General features: G+C 44.1%; 1 protein-coding gene across 1 annotated transcript; it reads right to left on the bottom strand.

Annotated features, from left to right (window-relative positions):
* Positions 1-463: 463 nt before the first annotated feature.
* On the bottom strand, positions 464-13409 carry LOC120910515 (zinc finger protein 605-like). Its single transcript, XM_040322273.1, has 6 exons — positions 12222-13409; positions 4811-4978; positions 3683-3733; positions 3427-3597; positions 3173-3314; positions 464-2159 (listed from the first exon to the last, which is right to left on the bottom strand). Exons 1-6 carry the CDS (start codon positions 13374-13376, stop codon positions 1009-1011), a joined length of 2838 nt encoding a protein of 945 aa, XP_040178207.1. The 5' UTR covers positions 13377-13409; the 3' UTR covers positions 464-1008.
* Between the last annotated feature and the right edge of the window lie 8131 nt (positions 13410-21540).

Below are 21540 nucleotides of genomic sequence, written 5' to 3'. Positions count from 1 at the left end.
TGTTGGACTTCAGCAAGCCCATTGAAATCAACAGGCTGCCCTATGCATGTTGTAGGGAAAACCGGCCGAAAAACTTGCGCTCCCTCTATGCTAGGTGTGTATGGGGCCTGAAAGTCAAATTGTTCTTTGTCGTTAATGACCAAACTGTTTCCTTTCATTTCTTTTGAGATGACCGGGAAGAACATTGCAATCTTTTTATTTATATTCATGTACAGTGTATATATAGATATATATATCTATATATACATACATACGCACACATACACAATATTACCAAAAGTATTGTGATACCTGCCTTTACACGCACATGAACTTTAATGGCATCCCAGTCTTAGTCCGTATGGTTCAATATTGAGTTGGCCTCGTCCTTTGCACCTATAACAGTTTCAACTCTTCTGGGAAGGCCGTCCACAAGGTTTAGGAGTGTCTATGGGAATAATTGACCATTCTTCCAGAAGCGCATTTGTGAGGTCAGGCACTGATGTTGGACAATAAGTCCTGGCTCACAGTCTGCACTCTAATTCATCCCAGGTGTTCTATCATGTTGAGGTCAGGCAAGTCAAGTATCTCCACCCCAGACTGGCTCATCCATGTCTTTATGGACCTTGCTTTTTGCACTGGTGTGTAGTCATATTGGAAAATGAAGGGCTAACCCCAAACTGTTCCCACAAAGTTGGGAGCATGAAGTTGTCCAAAATGTCTTGGAATGGTGACGCCTCACTGGAACTAAGGGGCCAAACCCAACCGTAAAAAAAAACAACCTCACACCATAATCCATCTCCACAATTTCTGAACTCCCCGAATTTTTCGAATTCCAAATTTCTGAATTTTCGAATTCCACATTTTTGAATTTCCGAATAAAGCATAAAAAAAATAAGAAAACGAAAATGAAAAAAAAAAAAAGAATTTGTCGGCAGTGCACATGTCTAGTTGGAGGTACTATACAGTTCCACTGATTAAATTCCACCCAACAGTTGTCAACCGCTTAAGCAGGTACACGTTCTTGTATCATGTTTGCTTTGGGCGTGAAACATTTCCCGCACTTTCACCAGCGTGAGTTCTCTGGTGATTAAGAACGTTCCTTTTCTCGTAAAAAGATTTCCCGCACTCGGAACACGAATAAGGACGTTCACCCGTGTGTCTCCTCTGGTGTGCAACAAGCTTTCCTTTCTCAATAAAACATTTCCCACAGTCGGGGCACGAAAAAGGACGCTCGCCGGTGTGAGTTTTCTGGTGTCTGCGGAGTTTTTCTTTGTAATTAAAACTTTTCCCGCAAACCGTACACAAAAAGGGATAATCGCCTGTGTGGATTCTCTGGTGTATCCGGAGTTCTGCTTTCCGAGAGTAAGACTTCCCGCACTCCGGACAGGAATACGGTCGCTCCCCTGTGTGAGTTCTCTGATGTCTACGAAGGTCTCCTTTTTGAAGAAAACATTTTCCGCACTCTAAACAAGGGAAAGGGCGCTCGCCCGTGTGGCTTCTCTGGTGTGTTAGAAGCACACTTTTCTCAGTGAAAGACTTCCCGCAGTCGGGACAGGAAAAAGGGCGCTCGCCGGTGTGAATTCTCTGATGCGTAAGAAGTACGCTTTTCCCAGTGAAACACTTTCCGCACTCTGAGCAGGAAAAAGGACGTTCGCCCGTGTGAATTCTCTGGTGCGTATAAAGGTGCGTTTTGTGTATGAATCGTTTTCCGCACTCTGAGCATAAGAAAGGACGTTCGCCCGTGTGAATTCTCTGGTGTCTAAGAAGGTCTGCTTTGTGAATGAAACATTTTCCGCACTGTGAACAAGAATAGGGACGCTCTCCTGTGTGGCTTCTCTGGTGTCTAAGAAGGTTTCTGTTGTCACTAAAAGATTTCCCACACACCGGGCAGGACATTGAACGCTTTCCTGTGTGAACTCCATCGTGGCCAACAGAAGATTTCTTGGGATTAGTCGGATCTGTTGGTCTATCGATACTCTGGGATTGGAGATTGTGATCTGAATTCGTATTAGAAGATTCCTCAAGAATAGAGGAATCCGTTGGTTTCACCATTCTAGAAGGTCTGTGATATGTAACTGGAGAAGTGGACTTTACTTCTGAAGAATATTGAGCAATGTCATTATCGTCCGCATTATAATCTGGAGATATCATGGGATGTCCGTCTGAGATATTTACATCTGTTGGAAAGCAAGTTGTAAATAAATAAATATAAAAACGATTCATGCCCTGCATTCAGAAGTCGTATATGTTGGTCGAGCACCAGGCCCAGACTGGCCATAGGGCATACCGGGCATATGCCTGGTGGGCCGCGGCGGCCCGCATGTCACGTCTTCTCCCAGTGTAACATGCAGGGGGTCCAGAACTGTTAGGGGGGTGTCTGTGTAACAAACTGTGGGGGATTGTGTAATGTAAAGGGGTCCAGAGGTGCAGGGTGCTGTGTAATGTAAAGGGGTCCAGAGGTGCAGGGTGCTGTGTAATGTAAAGGGGTCCAGAGGTGCAGGATGCTGTGTAATGTAAAGGGGTCCAGAGGTACAAGGTGCTGGAACCCCATATCCCATCATTAACCGCCGCCGCAAACCAATGAATATACGCTTATTGCGTTTTTTTTTTTTTTTTTACCAAAAATATGTAGAAGAATACGTATCAGCCTAAACTGAGAAAAAAATGTATATCTTTTTTGTGGGATATTTATTATAGCAAAAAGTAAAAAATATTGCTTTTTTTTTTCAAAAATGTTGCTTTTTGTTAATGGCGCAAAAAATAAAAACCACAGAGGTGATCAAATACCAGCAAAAGAAAGCTCTATTTGTGGGGAAAAAAAGGACGCCAATTTTGTTTAGGAGCCACGTCGCACGACCGCGCAATTGTCAGTTAAAGGGACACAGTGCCGAATGGCAAAAAGTGCTCTGGTCTTTGGCCAGCCAAATCCTCTGGGGCTGAAGTTATTAATATGGTGTACAGTATCTGCACCTCATTTGTTGGGAACATGACGTTATATTGAGGAATGGAGATGGACCTTTCATATGGCCTTCTCCATTTCTGTCTGTCCACCTGCAAGGTGATTAATGTGGCCAGTCTCTGGGCGGACTCGGCATAAGTCAGCTCATGTACCAATGTAAATGCCTACTTTTAACTCGTAGAAGTAAAATAAAAATGCAAACAATTTCTGCATTTAGTGTTTATTACTTACTTGTGTCCATATGTAGAGAAGATTCCTCCTGTTTACTTTTCATAATCATCTCCCCCTCCTCCATAGACTGCTGATCTCCACTCATCAACGTCTCTTCTTCTTCCTCTTTAATCTCAACTTTGATGTCCTTCAGTTCTACAACCTAAACTTCCAAGATGGCAGAATACATTTTTAAAAATGAACAAGAGATTACATAGAAGAATGACATCTTCCATGAAATACACATTTAGGTCTCTATGCTCTGTTCCACTTGCCTGATGATGGTGAAGGATGGTGTTATCTTCATGTGGGGAATCCCGGGAATACAGAGGACAGGGATATCTCATAATCATCTCCTGCCCTTCTACAGACTGCTGAGCTCCACTCACCATTGTCCCTTCTTCTTCCTCTTCTACCTTAAATTTGCTATCTGTCAGTTTTACATCCTAAACCCCAAAAATGACACAATGCATTTGAATGGAACAATCGATTACAACACATTTTTAAGTCTACATGTTCAGTCCCACCTACCTGATGATGGTGAGGAATGGTGTGACCTTCTTGTGTGGAATCCCAGGAATACAGAGGACGGGGACATCTCTCTATTGGGTTCCCATTACTGGATCCATCTGTAGGAAACACACACACTGACTGAATACTATGGCCCGGATTCACAAAGCACTTACGCCGACATAAAACAAGATACGCAGACGTAAGTGCAAATGTGCACGGTCGTATCTGTGCGCCGGACCCACAAACCAAAATGCGCCTAAAAATAGGCTTCATCCAGCCGACGTAACTTGCCGGCGTAGCGTGGGTGCACATTTAGGCTGGACGCATGTGGCGCTCCCATTGATTTTCTATTCAAATATGCATATGAGGGAAATACGGCGATTCACGAACGTACGTGCGCCCAACGCAGGCTACACGATGTGCGCGTAAGTTGTACGTCCGGCGTAAAATTAAGCCCCATCAAGGAGGTGCAACCCAGCAGCAGATATGCAAAGGTCTGCACCAGGGAACTCAAGCCTGGCATATTTTACGTTGTTTACGTTGGACGTGTGTCTGGCTGGGTGTAGGTTACGGTCACGCCGTAGGCAGTTTAGGCAGTTGTTCCGACGTGGTTATGAGCATGCGCAGAGGGATGCGTCTCGGCCCATCATTTGCATGGGGTCACGCATCATTTGCATGGCTCACGCCCACTTCCACCTACGCCGACTTACGCCTTCAAAACCCAGCGCAGTTTTGGGAGCACTGGCTTTGTGAATTCCATGCTTGCCTCTCTGCGCTGCGTCGGCGTAGCGTATATTATTTGCGCTACGGCGGCGTAATGTGCGCCCGCTCTCTGTGAATCTGGGCCTATGTTTCTATGTTTCTATGTGTTTTCTATGTGTTTTCTATGTGTTTATCAGATGATGGGGGATCCTTTACAATAAAGTCTCCTCTTACCCGGTGATGTGAGGGGCGGCTGATTCTCCATCATGACGTCCTTGTAGAGATCCTTGTGTCCTTCTAAATACTCCCACTCCTCCATGGAGAAATAGACAGTGACATCCTGACACCTTATAGGAACCTGACACACACAATGATACAGTCACCATCCAGACACATCCCTTGTCTCTTACTGGATAATGTCCCAGAATTCCCGGCACCGCTCACCTCTCCTGTCAGCAGACCAATGATCTTGTTGGTGACTTCTAGAATCTTGGTACTAGTTACCTCTGTTGTCAGGCAGTGAGGTGGAGGAGCTGTGATGGGTGATGTCCTGTGAAGACGGCTGCTGGGTGTTAATGGATCCCCAGATGTTTTCTTCACTACTTTATAATCCTGTATCAAGAGAGAAAGTAGCAATTATCACTAATATTTTCTAGAATTCTCTTCACCTTTCTAGGCATGTCTATGAAGTCAAAGGACCCTACCAGAATCCTCCTCACCTCTCCGATCAGCAGGTAGATGATCTCCATGGTGAGGTCCAATATCCTCTCACTTGTGTGACTCCGGTCCCCATCCATCTTTCTTGAGTTGGTCATGTGACCTATACAAGACTCTACTCTCGGTAGACAGATAATAACCTGAGAATTATCTGGACTGTATAAATGGCTCTACATTTAGGATGTATCTAGTCTATAAACCAGAGGCTCTGGATGGACAGTTGGATAAATGGCTCTATATTTAGGATGTATCCAGTCTATAAACCAGAGGCTCTGGATGGACAGTTGGATAAATGGCTCTATATTTAGGATGTATCCAGTCTTTAATCATAACAGACATCACAGTGACTATGTAGGCAGAGGACGGACATGGCGGGAGGTTACTGGGTGTAATTATAAAATAATATCTTATTACCTCCTCTGCTGCCAGTTCCAGCAATGTCTCCTTTCTACTTCCTCCCAAATCACCTCTAACCTGGAAGTTCCTGTCTGTAGGCGGCATAGAGACTTCCTGTTTGTGCATTCAAAGTACTGTATGTGAAATCACCACCATGTGGAAAATTTTAAAACTGCAGCCAACGGTGGGATTTAAATTTTGGCCTCCCAGTCCATTCTCCTATGATATTGCATGACTACACACTCGTATATCTCATCTATGTATCAGTGTGGTATTGTTTTAGACGCTGGTGCCATCAACACATATATATATACACACATGTAACGCTACCCCCGAAGGAGCCGCTGGTTATATTTGGGATCGGCGTATTTAAGTTACCTCTGTGATGTGTTTAGGGGTAATGATGGTGATGAGAGCAGTAACGGAATGTCCAGACTGTTGGTTGACGTTTTCAATGCTTTATTTCTGGTCTAACATGACCAACAGTCAGCTTGAGGTAGATAGTATAGATTGGTGAAAAGAGAATAAACTTCACAGATTCAGGCTATGGATAGAAGAAGCAGTCCTGCCTCCAATAATTTCTGGCAGCCAGAGTGTCACTTAGAGCTTTCTGGGGAGGGACGGGTCTCTGCCACAGGCCCAGTGTATCAAGAGCGTGAACTGTAGAGCGAATCCTCCCCGTTAATGATCAACCTGAATCTCCCTCAGGCAGACTTCTTGTCCCTGAGTCACCGACTGACAGTTTGCAGCATACAACCTGTCAGTGTCCGGCCACCCAGATCCCCAATGGTTCGTCTAAGCCCTGTTGGATCACCTGCCTCCGGGTTCACCTCAGACCGACTCCCCATCGAACAGCACAACTCGCTTGGGATCTTCTTGGTGAGGGATGGGGAACCCAGTCAATCACTGGGGCCCCTTTGCAGCATCAGTTGCTCCGGGCCATGAGGGCCCAGAGTCAGGAACTCCGCGTAGCATGTGCGCCCCGGCCTGGTAGGCCATATCGCCGGGGCCCGTGATGTGCGCACACCCTAAAGGTGGGTGCCGCACCTGGAACCAGGAACCCGCAAAGAACCCCGAGCAATGGCCTCCGCCACAGAAATACCCCTTCCCAGCATGCTCTGCGAGGGAAAACTCCTCTAATTGGCTGCTGGGAAGAAGCGGCTCCGCCTGGACCCCTTTGGTGCCACCTGTCATCCAGAGATGAAACGGCATCTCTGGAGCACAGAATGACACCCAAGGGCAGTTCAGGGCTGGCGACAGCCAAATTTAAATGAATCAACGTGGATGAGAGCAAGTAAGTCTCTCATCCCACTAAATTTAACATAGCACCTGTACTGATAAGTACACAGGCGCTACATACACATACACAGTGGGCCAGATTCACAGAAGAGATACAACAGGGTATCTCCTGATACGCCGTCGTATCTCTGAGATACGCTTGTTGTATCTATGCGGCTGATTCATAGAATCAGTTCCGCATAGATAGCCCTAAGATCCGACAGGTGTAATTGATTTACACCGTCGGATCTTAGGCTGCAATTCTAGGCCGGCCGCTAGGTGGCGATTCCTTTACACGCACATGAACTTTAATAGCATCCCAGTCTAATGCCCCGTACACAGGATCAGATTGATGGCAGGGGATTGTCTGTTGACAGACTGTTGGCCTAAAATCCGGTTAGTACGCTCCTTCAGACAATTGTTGTCCAACTTTCGGCCAACAAATATTGATGACATGCTAATAAATTTTCTGCGGACAACGGTCTGTTGTCAGATTTTCTGATGGTCAGTACACAAATCCATCACACAAAAGTTGAAAGTACAACTACACATGTTCGGAATCAATGCTCACCAAACACGAAATTAGCAGAAGGTGCCCTAAGGGTGGCGCTCAGGAGCTAAAATTCCTCGTAGTACATCACTACGTTCGTGTTTGTTGGCCGACAATTGTGTGCCGTTAGTATGCAAGACAATATCCAGGCACATGCTTTTTTGACAAAAGTATAAAGCTCCGTTGACCAACAATCTGATCGTGTGTACCAGTCTTAGTCCGTAGGGTTCAATATTGAGTTGGCCCACCCTTTGCAGCTATAACAGCTTCAACTCTTCTGGGAAGGCCGTCCACAAGGTTTATGCCCCATACACACGATCGTAAATTCCGACAGCAAAAGTCTGATGTGAGCTTTTGAACGAAAATTCTGACCGTGTGTAAGCTACATCGGACTTTTGCTGTCGGAATTTCCGTCAACAAGATTGAGAGCTGGTTCTCAATTTTTCCAACGGAAAAAATTCCTATAGGAAAATCCATTAGTCTGTAGCAATTCCGACGCGCAAAATTCCAACGCATGCTCGGAAACAATTCGGCTCATGCTCAAGAAACATTGAACTTCATTTTCTCGCCTCGTCGTAGTGTTGTACGTCATCGCGTTCTTGACGGTTGAAAGTTTAGAGAACTTTTGTGTGACTGTGTGTATGCAAGCCAAGCTTTTTTTCACAAGAAAATGCAAGCCAAGCTTGAGCAGAATTCCGTCGGAAAAACCATCCAAGGTCGTATGTACGCAGCATTTGGTGTGTGTCTATGGGAACGTTTGACCATTTTTTCAGAAATGCATTTGTGAGGTCAGGCACTGATGTGGACGAGAAGGTCTCAGCTCTAACTCATCCCAAAGGTGTGCTACAGGATTGAGGTCAGGACTCTGTGCAGGCCAGTCAATTTCCTCCACCCCAAATTCTCTAATCCACACTATATTGGCAAAAGTATTGGGCCACCCCTTCAAATCATTTGGTGGAGGGGTGATTGTAGTGTGGGGTTGTTTTTCAGGGGTTGGGCTTGGCCCCTTAGTTCCAGTGAAGGGAACTCTTAAGCCCTTCATTCCAGCGCAACCTATATACACTATATCGCCAAAAGTATTGGGAAGCCTGCCTTTACACACAGATGAACTTTAATGGCATCCTAGTCTTAGTCTGTAGGGTTCAATATTGAGTTTGCCCACCCTTTGCAGCTTCAATTCTCCTGGGAAGGCTGTCCACAAGGTTTAGGAGGGTGTCTATGGGAATGTTTCACCATTCTTCAAGAAGCACATAGGTTAGGTCAGACACTGATGTTGGACGAAAAAACCTGGCTCACAGTCTCCGCTCTAATTCATCCCAAAGGTGTTCTATCGGGTTGAGGTGCAGGCCAGTCAAGTTCCTCCACCCCAATCTCCCTCATCCATGTCTTTATGGACCTTGCTTTGTGCACTGGTCCAAATCATTTGGTGGAGGGGGGATTATGGTGTGGGCTTGGCTCCTCAGGGGTTGGGCTTGGCCCCTCAGTTCCAGTGGAAAGAGGGATCACCGCTCCAGGTGGATCTCTGCAGACAATTAGAGGAGCCTCTTAGGAGTCCAAGGTGCTGGCAATGCACAAGGCATGATACAAACAATGGAGATGAATGGACAGCCGCACTCCAGGGAAACTTAAAAAAGTAGTCTTTTATTCGTAAAAACGGAACATGCAAATCCAAAAAATACAGTCACAAGAAGGGACAGCCGGCGCGTTTCGCACACTGTTAGTGCTTAGTCATGGCTCAGTGAAGGGAACTCTTAAGGCGTCAGCATGCCAAGACATTTTGGACAATTTCATGCTCCCAACTTTGTGGGAACCGTTTGGGGACGGCCCCTTCCTGTTCCAACATGACTGCGCACCAGTGCACAAAGCAAGGGCCATAAAGACATGGATAAGCGAGTTTGGGGTGGAGGAACTTGACTGGCCTCCACAGAGTCCCGGCCTCAACCTGATGGAACACCTTTGGGATGAATTAGAGTGGAGACTGCGAGCTAGGCCTTAGTGCACCAGTTTTAGTAAATCAATCTCCCATGTATTGAGTTGTACGTAAGAACAGTGTGTTGGTGTGTATTATACAAGATCGCTGACAGATGCCTTTTATTTATTATCAGACATGTTTTTTACGAATAATAGGAAAACAAACAAGTTTAAGAATACTGTTTGACATTTCCAAACATCGAATATATTGGTAGTCTAAACGAACATTATTTCAATAAATAAAGTGGGTTGTTGGTACCAATTGAAAGTCGTTTCTAATTTATTTCTGTCAATTACAATCTAATCCCTGCAAAACCTGCCCCCTAAAATTTCCAACTCCGAATTGGTCCGAACTGCCCCCCACCCAATAGAATCTAATGCTGCGTACACACGATCGTTTTCCGGCATGGAAAAAAAACGACGTTTTTAAAAACGTCATTTAAAATGATCGTGTGTGGGCTTCACATCGTTTTTCGGCTTCTGAAAAACGACAAAAAAAAATTCGAACATGCTGCATTTTTTAACGTAGTTTTAAAAAATGTTGTTTTTCGGGTTGTAAAAATTGATCGTGTGTGAACAAAAACGACGTTTAACCCGCGCATGCCCAGAAGCAAGTTATGAGACGGAGCGCTCGTTCAGGTAAAACTACCGTTCATAATGGAGTAAGCACATTCATCACGCTGTAACAGACAAAAAAGCGCGATTCGTCTTTTACTAACAAGGAATCAGCTAAAAGCAGCCCAAAGGCGAATAGAACTTCCCCTTCAGAGTGCCATCGTACGTGTTGTACGTCATCGTGCTTTGTTCATCATTTTTCAAAAACGATGGTGTGTGGGCAACAATGTTTTTAATGATGAAGTTGGAAAAACTTCGTTTTTTGGGCATGCTGAAAAACAACGTTTTTTTCCATGCCGAAAAACGATCGTGTGTACGCGGCATGAGGCTTATGGGGTTAACAAAATTCCCTGGTATGCTTATATATCTTGAGTTCCCTGGTCTGCATACCTGGAATGGCTTCTCCCGCTCCTCTGCTGGATTTATGCTCATTATCTTGGAGGATGCAAACAGAAAAAAGACACCCCGATGTTTCCAGGAAAAGAAGGCCGGAACCCTAACATGCAGACCTAACAAATGGAGTCTCCAAGAAACAGAAGATGTCCACAGGTGACTCAGCCCACCAAACTCCACCTATAGCTAAAACATGACGACTTTAGCCAGAATGTACCCCTTTAAAAATGAAAACATTTTTAATCACACAGCTACAGTATATACCGTGCCTTGAAAAAGTATTCATACCCCTTGAAATGTTCCACATTTTGTCATGTTACAACCAAAAACGTACATGTACTTTATTGGGCTTTTATGTAATAGACCAACACAAAGTGGCACATAATTGTGAAGTGGAAGGAAAATAATAAATGGTTTTCATTTTTTTTTTTTTTTTTACAAATAAATATGTGAAAAGTGTGAGGTACATTTGTATTCATCCCCCTTCACTCTGATACCCTTAACTAAAGTCTAGTGGAACCAGTTGCCTTCTGAAGTCACCTAATTTGTAAATGGAGTCCATCTGTGTGTAATTTAATCTCAGTATAAATACAGCTGTTCTGTGAAGGCCCCAGAGGTTTGTTAGTGAACAACCAGCATCACGAAGACCAAGGAACACACCAGACAGATCAGGAATAAAGTTGTGGAGAAGGTTAAAGCAGGGTTATGTTATAATTAATATCCCAAGCTTTGAACATCTCACAGAGCTCTGTCAATCCATTATCCGAAAATGGAAAGAGTATGGCACAACTGCAAACCTACCAAGACATGGCCGTCCACCTAAACTGACAGGCTGGGCAAGGAGAATATTCATCAGAGAAGCAGCCAAGAGGCCCATGGTAACTCTGGAGGAGCTGCAGAGATCCACAGCTCAGGTGGGAGAATCTGTCCACAGGACAACTATTAGTCGTGCTCTCCACAAATCTGCCCTTTATGGAAGAGTGGCAAGAAGAAAGCCATTGTTGAAAGAAAGCCGTTTTCAGTTTGTGAGAAGCCATGTGGGGGACACAGCAAACATGTGAAACAAGGTGCTCTGGTCAGATGAGACCAAAATTGTACTTTTTGGCTTAAAAACAAAACGCTATGTGTGGGGGAAAACTAACACTGCGCATCACCCTGAACACACAATCCCCACTGTGAAACATGGTGGTGGCAGCATGATGTAGTGGTGATGCACTTCTTCAGCAGGGACAGGGAAGCTGCTCAGAGTTGATGGGAAGATGGACGGAGCCAAATACAGGGCAACCTTAGAAGAAAACCTGTTAGAGTCTGCGTAAGACTTGAGACCGGGGTGGAGGTTCACCTTCCAGCAGGACAACGACCCTAAACGTACAGCCAGAGCTACAATGGAATGGTTTTGATCAAAGCATATTCATGTGTTAGAATGGCCCAGTCACAGTCCAGACCTAAATCCAATTGAGAATCTGTGGCAAGACTTGAAAATTGCTGATCACAGACGCTCTCCATCCAATCTGACAGAGCTTGAGATATTTTACAACAAAGAATGGGCAAAAATGTCCCTCTCTAGATGTGCAAAGCTGGTAGAGACATCCCCCAAAAGACTTGTAGCTGTAATTGCAGTGGGTTCTACAAAGTATTGACTCAGGGGGGCGCCATACAAATGTACCCCACACTTTTTACAGATTTATTTGTAAAGAAATCTTGAAAATCATTTATCATTTTCCTTCCACGTCACAATTATGTGCCACTTTGTGTTGGTCAATTACATAAAATTCAATACATTTTATGTTTTTGGATGTAACGTGACAAAATGCCAAGGGGTATGAATACTTTTTCCAGGCACTGTATGGACTGAACAGTTAAACCCATTATATGTGAATGTACACGTTGTACAATAGCTTCAGCAGGAATTTGTACTTTGATGTCTAATCAGACTTCCTTTATATGTAAAACATTTCCCACACTCCCAACATACACAGGGCCCTCACGGGTGTGAGTTCTCTGGTGATAAAGAAGGCTTCTTTTTTCAAAAAATGATTTCCCGCACTCCGGACATAAAAAAGGACGCTCACCCACGTGTCTTCTCTGGTGTGCAAGAAATTTTGCTTTCTCAATGAAACCTTTCCCACAGTCAGAGCATGAAAAAGGACGCTCAGCCACGTGAATTTTCTGGTGTCTACGAAGTTTTTCTCTCTCTGTAAAACTCTTCCCGCACTGTGAACATGAAAATGGTCGCTCCCCTGAGTGAACTCTCTGGTGTGAAAGAAAGCTTGCTTTCCTAGAGAAACGCTTCCCGCAATCTGAGCATAAAAAAGGATATTCACCTGTGTGAATTCTCTGATGGGTACGGAGTTCTGTTATCCGAGAGTAACATTTCCCGCAATCTGAACACGAATACGGACGCTCACCCGTGTGACTTCTCTGGTGTCTACGAAGGTCTCCTTTTTGAAGGAAACCTTTCCCGCACTCTAAACAAGGGAAAGGACGCTCACCTGTGTGACTTCTCTGGTGTGTAAGCAGTATGCTTTTCTCAGTGAAAGACTTCCCGCACTCTGAGCAGGAAAAGGGACGCTCCCCGGTGTGAATTCTCTGGTGCACAAGAAGGTTTGTATTATAAACAAAAGATTTCCCGCACTCCAAGCATGCATAGGGGCGCTCACCCGTGTGACTTCTCTGGTGTATAAGGAGTGCTCTGTTTTCAGTGAAACATTTCCCGCACTCTAAACATGAAAACGATCTCTTGTCTGTGAGGACTCCTTTATACCTTAAAGAAGATTCCTTGGGATTTGATGGATCTGTTAATCTCTCGGTACTGTGGGAACTCTGGTAAATAATTGAAGTCATAGTTTGCAATTGATCAGAATATTTCTCAGGAAAAGAGTGATCCATTGATCCCTCCAAATGATAAGGTCTTTGTTGTGTAATTTGAGTAATTCCTGGAGAATTGTGTGCGGAGTCATTATCTTTTACATTATAATCTGGACATTTAATAAAATCTCCCTCCAAGGTATTCTTCCAAACACAGTGTCCATCTGTTGAAAAAAGAAAATTTGAGAATGGCACAAATTGAAGAACAGCTAAAAACTTCATATATTGAGGAATGGAGATGGACCTTTCATATGGCCTTCTCCATGTCTGTCTGTCCACCTGCAAGGTGATTAATGTGGCCAGTCTCTGGGTGGAGACCAAACCTGATTTTAGCCAGCCATGCAATCTCAGTATCTCCTCCTCATTTGTTGGGAACATGACATTATATTGAGGAATGAAGATGGACCTTTCATATGGTGTACAGTATCTCCTCCTCATTTGTTGGGAACATGACATTATATTGAGGAATGGAGATGGACCTTTCATATGGCCTTCTCCATGTCTGTCTGTCCACCTGCAAGGTGATTAATGTGGCCAGTCTCTGGGTGGAGACCAAACCTGATTTAAGCCAGCTAAGCCTGCAATCTCAGTATCTCCTCCTCATTTGTTGGGAACATGACATTATATTGAGGAATAGAGATGGATCTTTCATATGGTGTACAATATCTTTATCCTATGAATTTTATACACATAGAAGTAAAATGCAAATATAAACTGGGAATACAGAGGACATGGACATCTCTCTGGTGGGTTTCCATTAGACATGTGCACATTGAAATATTTTGTTTAGCGAATTTCATTTTCGTCCAAAAATTTAATTATTTCGTTAGTTCCGAAATTAGTTTTTATTTATTTTGTTTCGTTGGTTCCAGGCATATTTTTTATTTTTTTTTCCAAGCTAAAATTAATCACAATAAATAGTCCCTAAAACATATTAATAGCTCCCCAATCGTTCCAGAAATCATTGCATACACTTGCCTTATATCCTCCAGCTCATGTTGTGGCCGTATCCATCATATGTGTGGGCATGTAAAGCCCAGTTCCTTTTTTTTACTGGTTTTCAGGGAGAGGTGCATGCTGGGCGATTTTTAGGCACAGTAATGCCCAGAGACTCCTGGGAAATGAGTGTTATCATTTCCCAAGAGACAATGACGGTCTTAGGACAGGAAGTTTAACCACCTAGAACCAGGAACTAGGCAGATTACGAATACTGCCTAGTAACAGCCAGATAGAAGTGAGTAAAAACATTTTTTTAAATATTTTTTTTACATTAAAGGCAAGCTGTTAATAGAAAGTTCATTTTTAGGGTGGAACTCCGCTTTAAGGTCGACTCTGTCAATTGAAGGCTTATGGTGTCTGTCGAATGTTCTAATGCCACGTACACACGATCGGTTCGTCTGATGAAAACCGTCTGTTTATCGTTTTTTTTTCCCATCAGTGAAAAAACTTAGAACCTGTTTTAAAATTATCTGATGGTTAAAAAAACGATAGAAAAAAAACGATCGTCTGTGGGGAAATCCATCGGTTAAAAATCAACGCATGCTCAGAATCAAGTCGACGCATGCTCGGAAGCATTGAACTTAATTTTTCTCAGCACGTCGTTGTGTTTTACGTCACCACGTTCTGACACGATTGTTTTTTTAACTGATGGTGTGTAGGCAAGATTGATGAAAGTCAGCTTCATCGGATATCTAATGAAAAAATCCATCAGACCGTTTTCATCGGATGAACCGATCATGTGTACAGGGAATAAGAAGATTCGCCGCAATCATACATTTACGGTTGAATGCTCCGCCCACAAGTTATAGTAGAATTCTAATGTTCTATGACTCGTAATAATTATATTTATTATTAATTACGAGTCAACCAACATTAGAATTCTTCTAAAGCTTATGGGCGGAGCATTTGACCATAAATGTGCGCTCGTGGCGATCGTATGTTTCTAGCAGCTTCGTCGAATCTTCATGTCTCTGTAAAGTCGAATCTTTTCTCTCTATGTCAAAATAATCTTGGACTAATAGAGTTAGGTTAGGCACATTCAACCTCAGATTCGATAGACACAGATCGCTATTGTCACCGTCATGTCGAATCTTCTATCTATATCGAACTGTTGTCGCAATGAAACGAAAATAAAGCATTTTTTATGTCGGATCTTTCGGATTTTGGAATCTGCACATTCGTTATCATTTGTTAAAAGAACGTGAAAATCCCCAAAATTTGAAAAAATGCATTTGGATGAAAACAAATGTCTAGTTCCCATTACTGGATCCATCTGTAGGAAACACACACACTGACTGAACACATTGGCCTGGATTCAGAAAGGACTTATGCCAACGTATCTTCTGATACGCCACGTAAGTCCATGGATGCGCCGTCGTATCTATGCGCCTTTATCTAGCAAACAAGATACGCCTGAATTTTGGCTTCATACGACCGACGTATGTCTCCTACGCCGTCGTATCTTGGGTGCATATTTACGCTGGCCGCAAGGGGCGCTTCCATTGATTTACGCATCGAATATGTAAATGACCTAGATACGCCGATTCACAAACGTACTTACGCCCGTTGCAGTAGTCTACGCCGTTTACGTAAGGCGCAAAGTTATCCCACATAAAGCAGGGGTAAGTCATGTTAGGGTATGGATGTCGGAACAGCCGTCGTATTTTAGGTCATTTACGTAAGTCGTACGTGAATTAGGGTGGGCGTAGGTTCACGTCGTAGGCATTAAGCCGTCGTATCTTAGGGAGTATATGCGACGTGATTCTGAGCATGCGCGCGCATGCGCCGTTCGTTCGGCCATTCATTTGCATGAGGTCACGGTTCATTTACATGTATCACGCCCTCCTTCAACCTACTTTGAATTAGGGGGCCAATTTACGTTACGCTGGCGCAAGTTTGGGAGCGAGTGCTTTGTGAATACTGCTCTTGCCTCTCAGAGTTACGTCAGCGAAGCGCATATGAGATGCGCTATGCGGGCACAAAGATGCGCCGAGCTACCTGAATCTGGTCCATTGTTTCTATGTGTTTATCAGATGATGGGGGATCTAGGTGGACCCTCCGTACTGCTCTCTCCTTTACAATAAAGTCTCCTCTTACCCGGTGATGTGAGGGGCGGCTGATTCTCCATCATGACGTCCTTGTAGAGATCCTTGTGTCCTTCTAAATACTCCCACTCCTCCATGGAGAAATAGACAGTGACATCCTGACACCTTATAGGAACCTGACACACACAATGATATAAACAAAAAAACATTGCGCCAAAGAAAATAAATAATCTGTAAACAAACAATTGCCATCAGCACTTTAAATGTGAGCTGACTAGCGTCACTGTGCAATTAAAGTGGTAGGACACTGCGCTCATCAAGTGGTCACTTGGGCTTTGTGGGGAGTGAAGACCCCTAGATGACTTTATCCAAGGTGAGCTTTGCTTAGGATAATCCTCCATGGATGGGAAGAGAAAATGACAGACGGGGGCTCCCATAGTGTAAAACCGTATTGTATTAAAAAAATCAAGAGAATAATCTAAAAATTGCACTCACATGGTTTGATGCCTATGCCTGGCACGCGGTGTGATGAGCATGTGTTTTTGGGTAGGGTAATCCGGCCAATCTCGGTTGGACACTGTTCCAGTTTTACACTATGGGAGCCCCTGTCTGTCATTTTCTCTTCCCTTCCATGGAGGATAATCCTAAGCAAAGCTGACCTTGGATAAAGTCATCTAGGGGTCTTCACTCCCCGCAAAGTGTAAGTGATCACTCTAGTGATAGGTGGTCAACGTTTAGGGGTGAGTGCGCACACAGTCACCATTCAGACACATCCCTTGTCTGTTATAGGACAATGTCCCAGAATTCCCGGCACCGCTCACCTCTCCTGTCAGCAGCCCAATGATTTTCTTGGTGACTTCTAGAATCTCCTTGGCACTGGTTACCTCTGTTTTAAGACAGTGAGTTGGAGGCACTGTGATGGGTGATGTACTATGAAGACAGTTGCTGGGTGTTAATGGATCCCCAGATGTTTTCTTCACTACTTTAAAATCCTGTATCAAGAGAGAAAGTAACAAATATCACTATAGACTTCTCAGAATCCTCCTCACCTCTCTGGTCAGGTCTGCGTTTTATGAAAAGATATTAGAAATATGTCATGTGACCTCCCAGAATCCTCCTCACCTCTCCAGTCAGCAGGTAGATGATCTCCATGGTGAGGTCCAATATCCTCTCACTTGTGTGACTCCGGTCCCCATCCATCTTCATTGATGTGGTCATGTGACCTATACAAGACTCTCCTCTCTGTAGACGGATAAAAAACTGAGAATTATCTGGACTGTACTGGGATGAATAATGTCTACACAGAGTTCCTCCAGAGTTCTGACACCTCAGACTGCATTTTATCCTGCAATGCCGAACTCTTGCATCTCATCGAAATCAGTAAACCAGATATTCCTTTTAAAGCACTCAGCATGTAGACATGACATTGTTTTGTGTGCACAGTGCCCGGGAATGTCTATATTGTGAGCTCCGTCCTATTAGTGTCATGTGACACGGTTGTCAGGGTGACATCAATGTGAACAGAACATGCAAACTCCAACAAAATAGGCCTGGGTGGCATCTGGGCTGTCCATTATCTCAAAGTTATGAGAGCCAACAATCCGAGACAGTTTTACAGACAGTTGGGTAAATGGTTCTTTATTTAGGATGTACCGTATTTATTGGGGTATAGCGCGCTCCCACATATAGCGCGCACCCCTAAAGTTGCCGCAAAATTCCTGTGGAAAAAAGATTTTTGTACTTACAGTTTGGTGTCTTGCGCGGCGTCCATCGGCGGCTTCGGGTGTCCTCTTCGTCGGGTCCGGCGTCCTTCTGCGGCGTCCTCCCTGCTCGTTTCCCGCGCCGAGTTTAAATACTGCGCCGGCATATACCGAGCGCAGTACACTCGTGTATAGTCGGGCAGGCTCGGCTACTCTCACGCCGACGTCCTGTACGTCCAGGACATCAGCGCGAGAGGAGCCGAGGCTGCCCGACTGCGCGGGAAAGCGGGTATCGGCGTATATCTTGCACCCACGATTTTGCCCTGATTTTCAGGGCAAAAAAGTGCGCGGTATACGCCGATAAATACGGTATCTGGTCTATAAACCAGAGGCTAGGGATGGACAGTTGTATAAATGGCTCTATATTTAGGATGTATCTGGTATATAAACCAGAGGCTCTGGATGGACAGTTAGATAAATGGTTCTATATTTAGGACGTATCTGGTCTATAAACCAGAGGCTCTGGATGGAAAGTTGGATAAATGGTTCTATATTTAGGATGTATCTGGTCAATAAACCAGAGGCTCTGGATGGACAGTTGGATAAATGGTTCTATAATTAGGATGTATCCGGTCGGATACAAGGTTCTATATTTAGGATGTATCTTGTCTATAAACCAGAGGCTCCGGATGGACAGTTGGATAAATGGTTCTATATTTAGGATGTATCCGGTCTATAAACCAGAGGCTCTGGATGGACAATTGGATACATGGTTCTACATTTAGGATGTATCTGGTATATAAACATCACAGTGACTATGGAGGAAGAGGACGGACATGGGGGGGGGGGTTACTGGGTGTAAATATAAAATAAGATCTTATTACCTCCTCTGCTGCCAGTTCCAGCAATGTCTGCTCTCTATTTCCTTCTGATTCACCTTTCCCCTGGAACTTCCTGTTCATACATCACATCACTTCCTGTTTGTGCGTTCCACCGACAATGAACGAGACCTTGTGTGGAATATAAATACTGAAGTCTACGTGTTTCGTCACTTTGCTCTCTGCTTCATTTTTCTCTTATGTTACATCTATGAATAGATAAGCAGATTATACCCTTAACAAAAAACGAAACATGTGAATCGTTCTCTCTCTCGTTAACCACTTAAAGGGGTTGTAAAGACAAAAATATTTTCCTCTTAAATTAAAGTCTGACAGTAGTTGATAAAGTAAAAAGTAATGTTTTGCATTATAACTAGTTTGATACCTGTTGCAATCGAGCTGTTTTATTCACCTCCGTCACTCCTGAATCATTATTCTCACTGGCTTCCTGGTTTGCGGTGCGCATTCATTCTTGCTACATCACGATCTAATGGGAACTACAGTTCCCATTAGGCTTAGCCTCCATGCCTGTGAGGGATAAGAGAGCATCTTCACGCAGGGCTGTAGTCATAGGGAGGGGGTGAGCACATTCTGCTTTCCACCATGCAAAACGGCTCAGATGCTGGTGGAAAGCAAGAAGAGGAGAGACAGGAAATGGCATTTTCAAACCTGGATTACTGTATTTTGGAGGTCAAAAGGAAAAACGAGGTAAGTGATATTTAAATGCTCTAGCTTACAGCAATCAATTGATCTAATAAAAAACAAACCTTTTAGTGTTCCTTTAAGGACTGAGCCTGTTTTTCAAACTTGTTATTTACAAGTTAAAATCAGTTTATTTTTTTGCTAGAAAATTACTTAGAACCCCCAAACATTATATATCATTTTTTCAGACATCGTAGAGAATAAAATGGCGGTCGTTGCAATACTTTGTGTCACACCGTATTTGCGCAGCCGTCTTACAAACACAATTTTTGGGGGGAAAAAACATATTTTTTAATAAAATAAGAAAACAGTTCCATTGGCAACGTTTAAAAATGTCTACAGGTTACCAGTTTTGAGTCTTTTGCTAGAATTATTGCTATTGCTCTAACTATTGCGGCGATTCCTCACATGTGGGGTTTGAACACCGTTTACATACACGGGCACAATTAATGTATACGTTCACTTCTGCGCGCAAGCTCGGCAGGACGGGGCACTTTAAATTTTTTATTTTTTTTGTCTTATTTATTTTACTTTTATTTTCTTATTTTTTACACTGTCCCTTAAAAAAAAATTGGATCACTTTTATTCATTATATATATATATATATATATATATATATGTAGCGCTCACCCCCGAAGGAGCCGCTGGTTATAAATGGGATGGCGTGTTACCTCTGTGATCGTCTAGGGTAGATGATGAGAGCCTCAGCAAATGGAATGTCCACACAGCAGGTGTCTTTTCTTGTGCTTTTATTTTACCCAACACGGTAAACAGTAAACTGGAGGTAGATAGTAAAGATGTAGGAGGAGGAGAAATAGCAGATTCAGGCCTAACAGTGCGGAAACAGTCCTGCTTCCAACGACACTTTACTTTCGTCGCCACTCCAGTCGGAGGGGGTATAGTGTACCCGGACAGGCCTCTCACACCGATCTGGCAGCCAGAATATCACTCGAAACTTTGAGGGAACAGATCTCTGCCACAAATCCTCCCTAGAACTTAGGTCATGGAGACAATCCTCCGTGGTAGAATTTGTGCTCGAATCTTCCTCAGGTTGTTTTCCATTAGGTTACCGACTGACAGGTGGCTAACCTCCAACCTTTTCAGTGTCCGGCTACCTTGATCCCCGATGGATTGTCGAGGCCCTATTGGATTGCCTGCCTCTCTTGGCTCTCCTCAGACTGACTCCCCATCAAACAGCTATCTCGCTTGAGACCTTCCCTTCAGAATTTGGGGACCCAGTAGATCACTAATTTCTCCGACAGCTCTCTTCCAACTTCCACACTACGTTCTCCGACAGCTCTCCTCCACCATCCACACTACATTCTCCGACAGCTCTCCCCCAAAATCCACACTACATTCTCCGACAGCTCTCCTCCACCATCCACACTACATTATCCGACAGTTCTCCTCCCACCATCCACACTACATTCTCCGACATCTCTCCTCCACCATCCACACTACATTCACTAACAGCTCTCCCCCCACCATCCACATTACATTCTCCGACAGATTTCCCCCACCATCCACACTACATTTCCCGATAGCTCTCCTTCACCTTCCACACTACATTCTCCGACAGCTCTCCTCCACCATCCACACTACATTCTCCGACAGCTCCCCTCCCACCATCCACACTACATTCTCCGACAGCTCTCCCCCACCATCCACACTACATTCTCAGACATCTCTCCTCCCACCATCCACACTACATTCTCCGACAGCTCTCCCCCACCATCCACACTACATTCTCCCACAGCTCTCCTCCCACCATCCACACTACATTCTCCGACAGCTCTCCTCCACCATCCACACTACATTCTCCGACAGCTCTCCTCCACACTACATTCTCCGACAGCTCTCCTCCACCATTCACATTACATTCTCCGACAGCTGTCCTCCACCTTCCACACTACATTCTCCGACATCTCTCCTCCACCGGAGGCTTCTCTTGCCGTTTTTATTAACATTTTTTACTACATTAATATTGTTTACTACTACCTTTTATATGTGCATTAGTTCCACCGACCAGCAATGTAAGGTGTTCAACTTCTCCACTGATGAC

This window comes from Rana temporaria, chromosome 8 (genome assembly GCF_905171775.1).
Source record: "Rana temporaria chromosome 8, aRanTem1.1, whole genome shotgun sequence".
Lineage (NCBI taxonomy): Eukaryota > Metazoa > Chordata > Amphibia > Anura > Ranidae > Rana > Rana temporaria.
Note: the sequence above shows the minus strand (reverse complement) of the source record. Positions and strands in the feature narration are given on the sequence as shown.

Coding starts and splice junctions, on each gene's coding strand:
- LOC120910515 (XM_040322273.1), bottom strand. CDS start 13,376: ATGAAGTTTTTAGCTGTTCTTCAATTTGTGCCATTCTCAAATTTTCTT. Junction 3,734..4,810: donor TTGGTCTGCTGACAGGAGAG/GTGAGCGGTGCC, acceptor CCCCGTCCTCTG/TATTCCTGGGATTCCACACA. Junction 3,598..3,682: donor CCATTCCTCACCATCATCAG/GTAGGTGGGACT, acceptor TTTGGGGTTTAG/GATGTAAAACTGACAGATAG.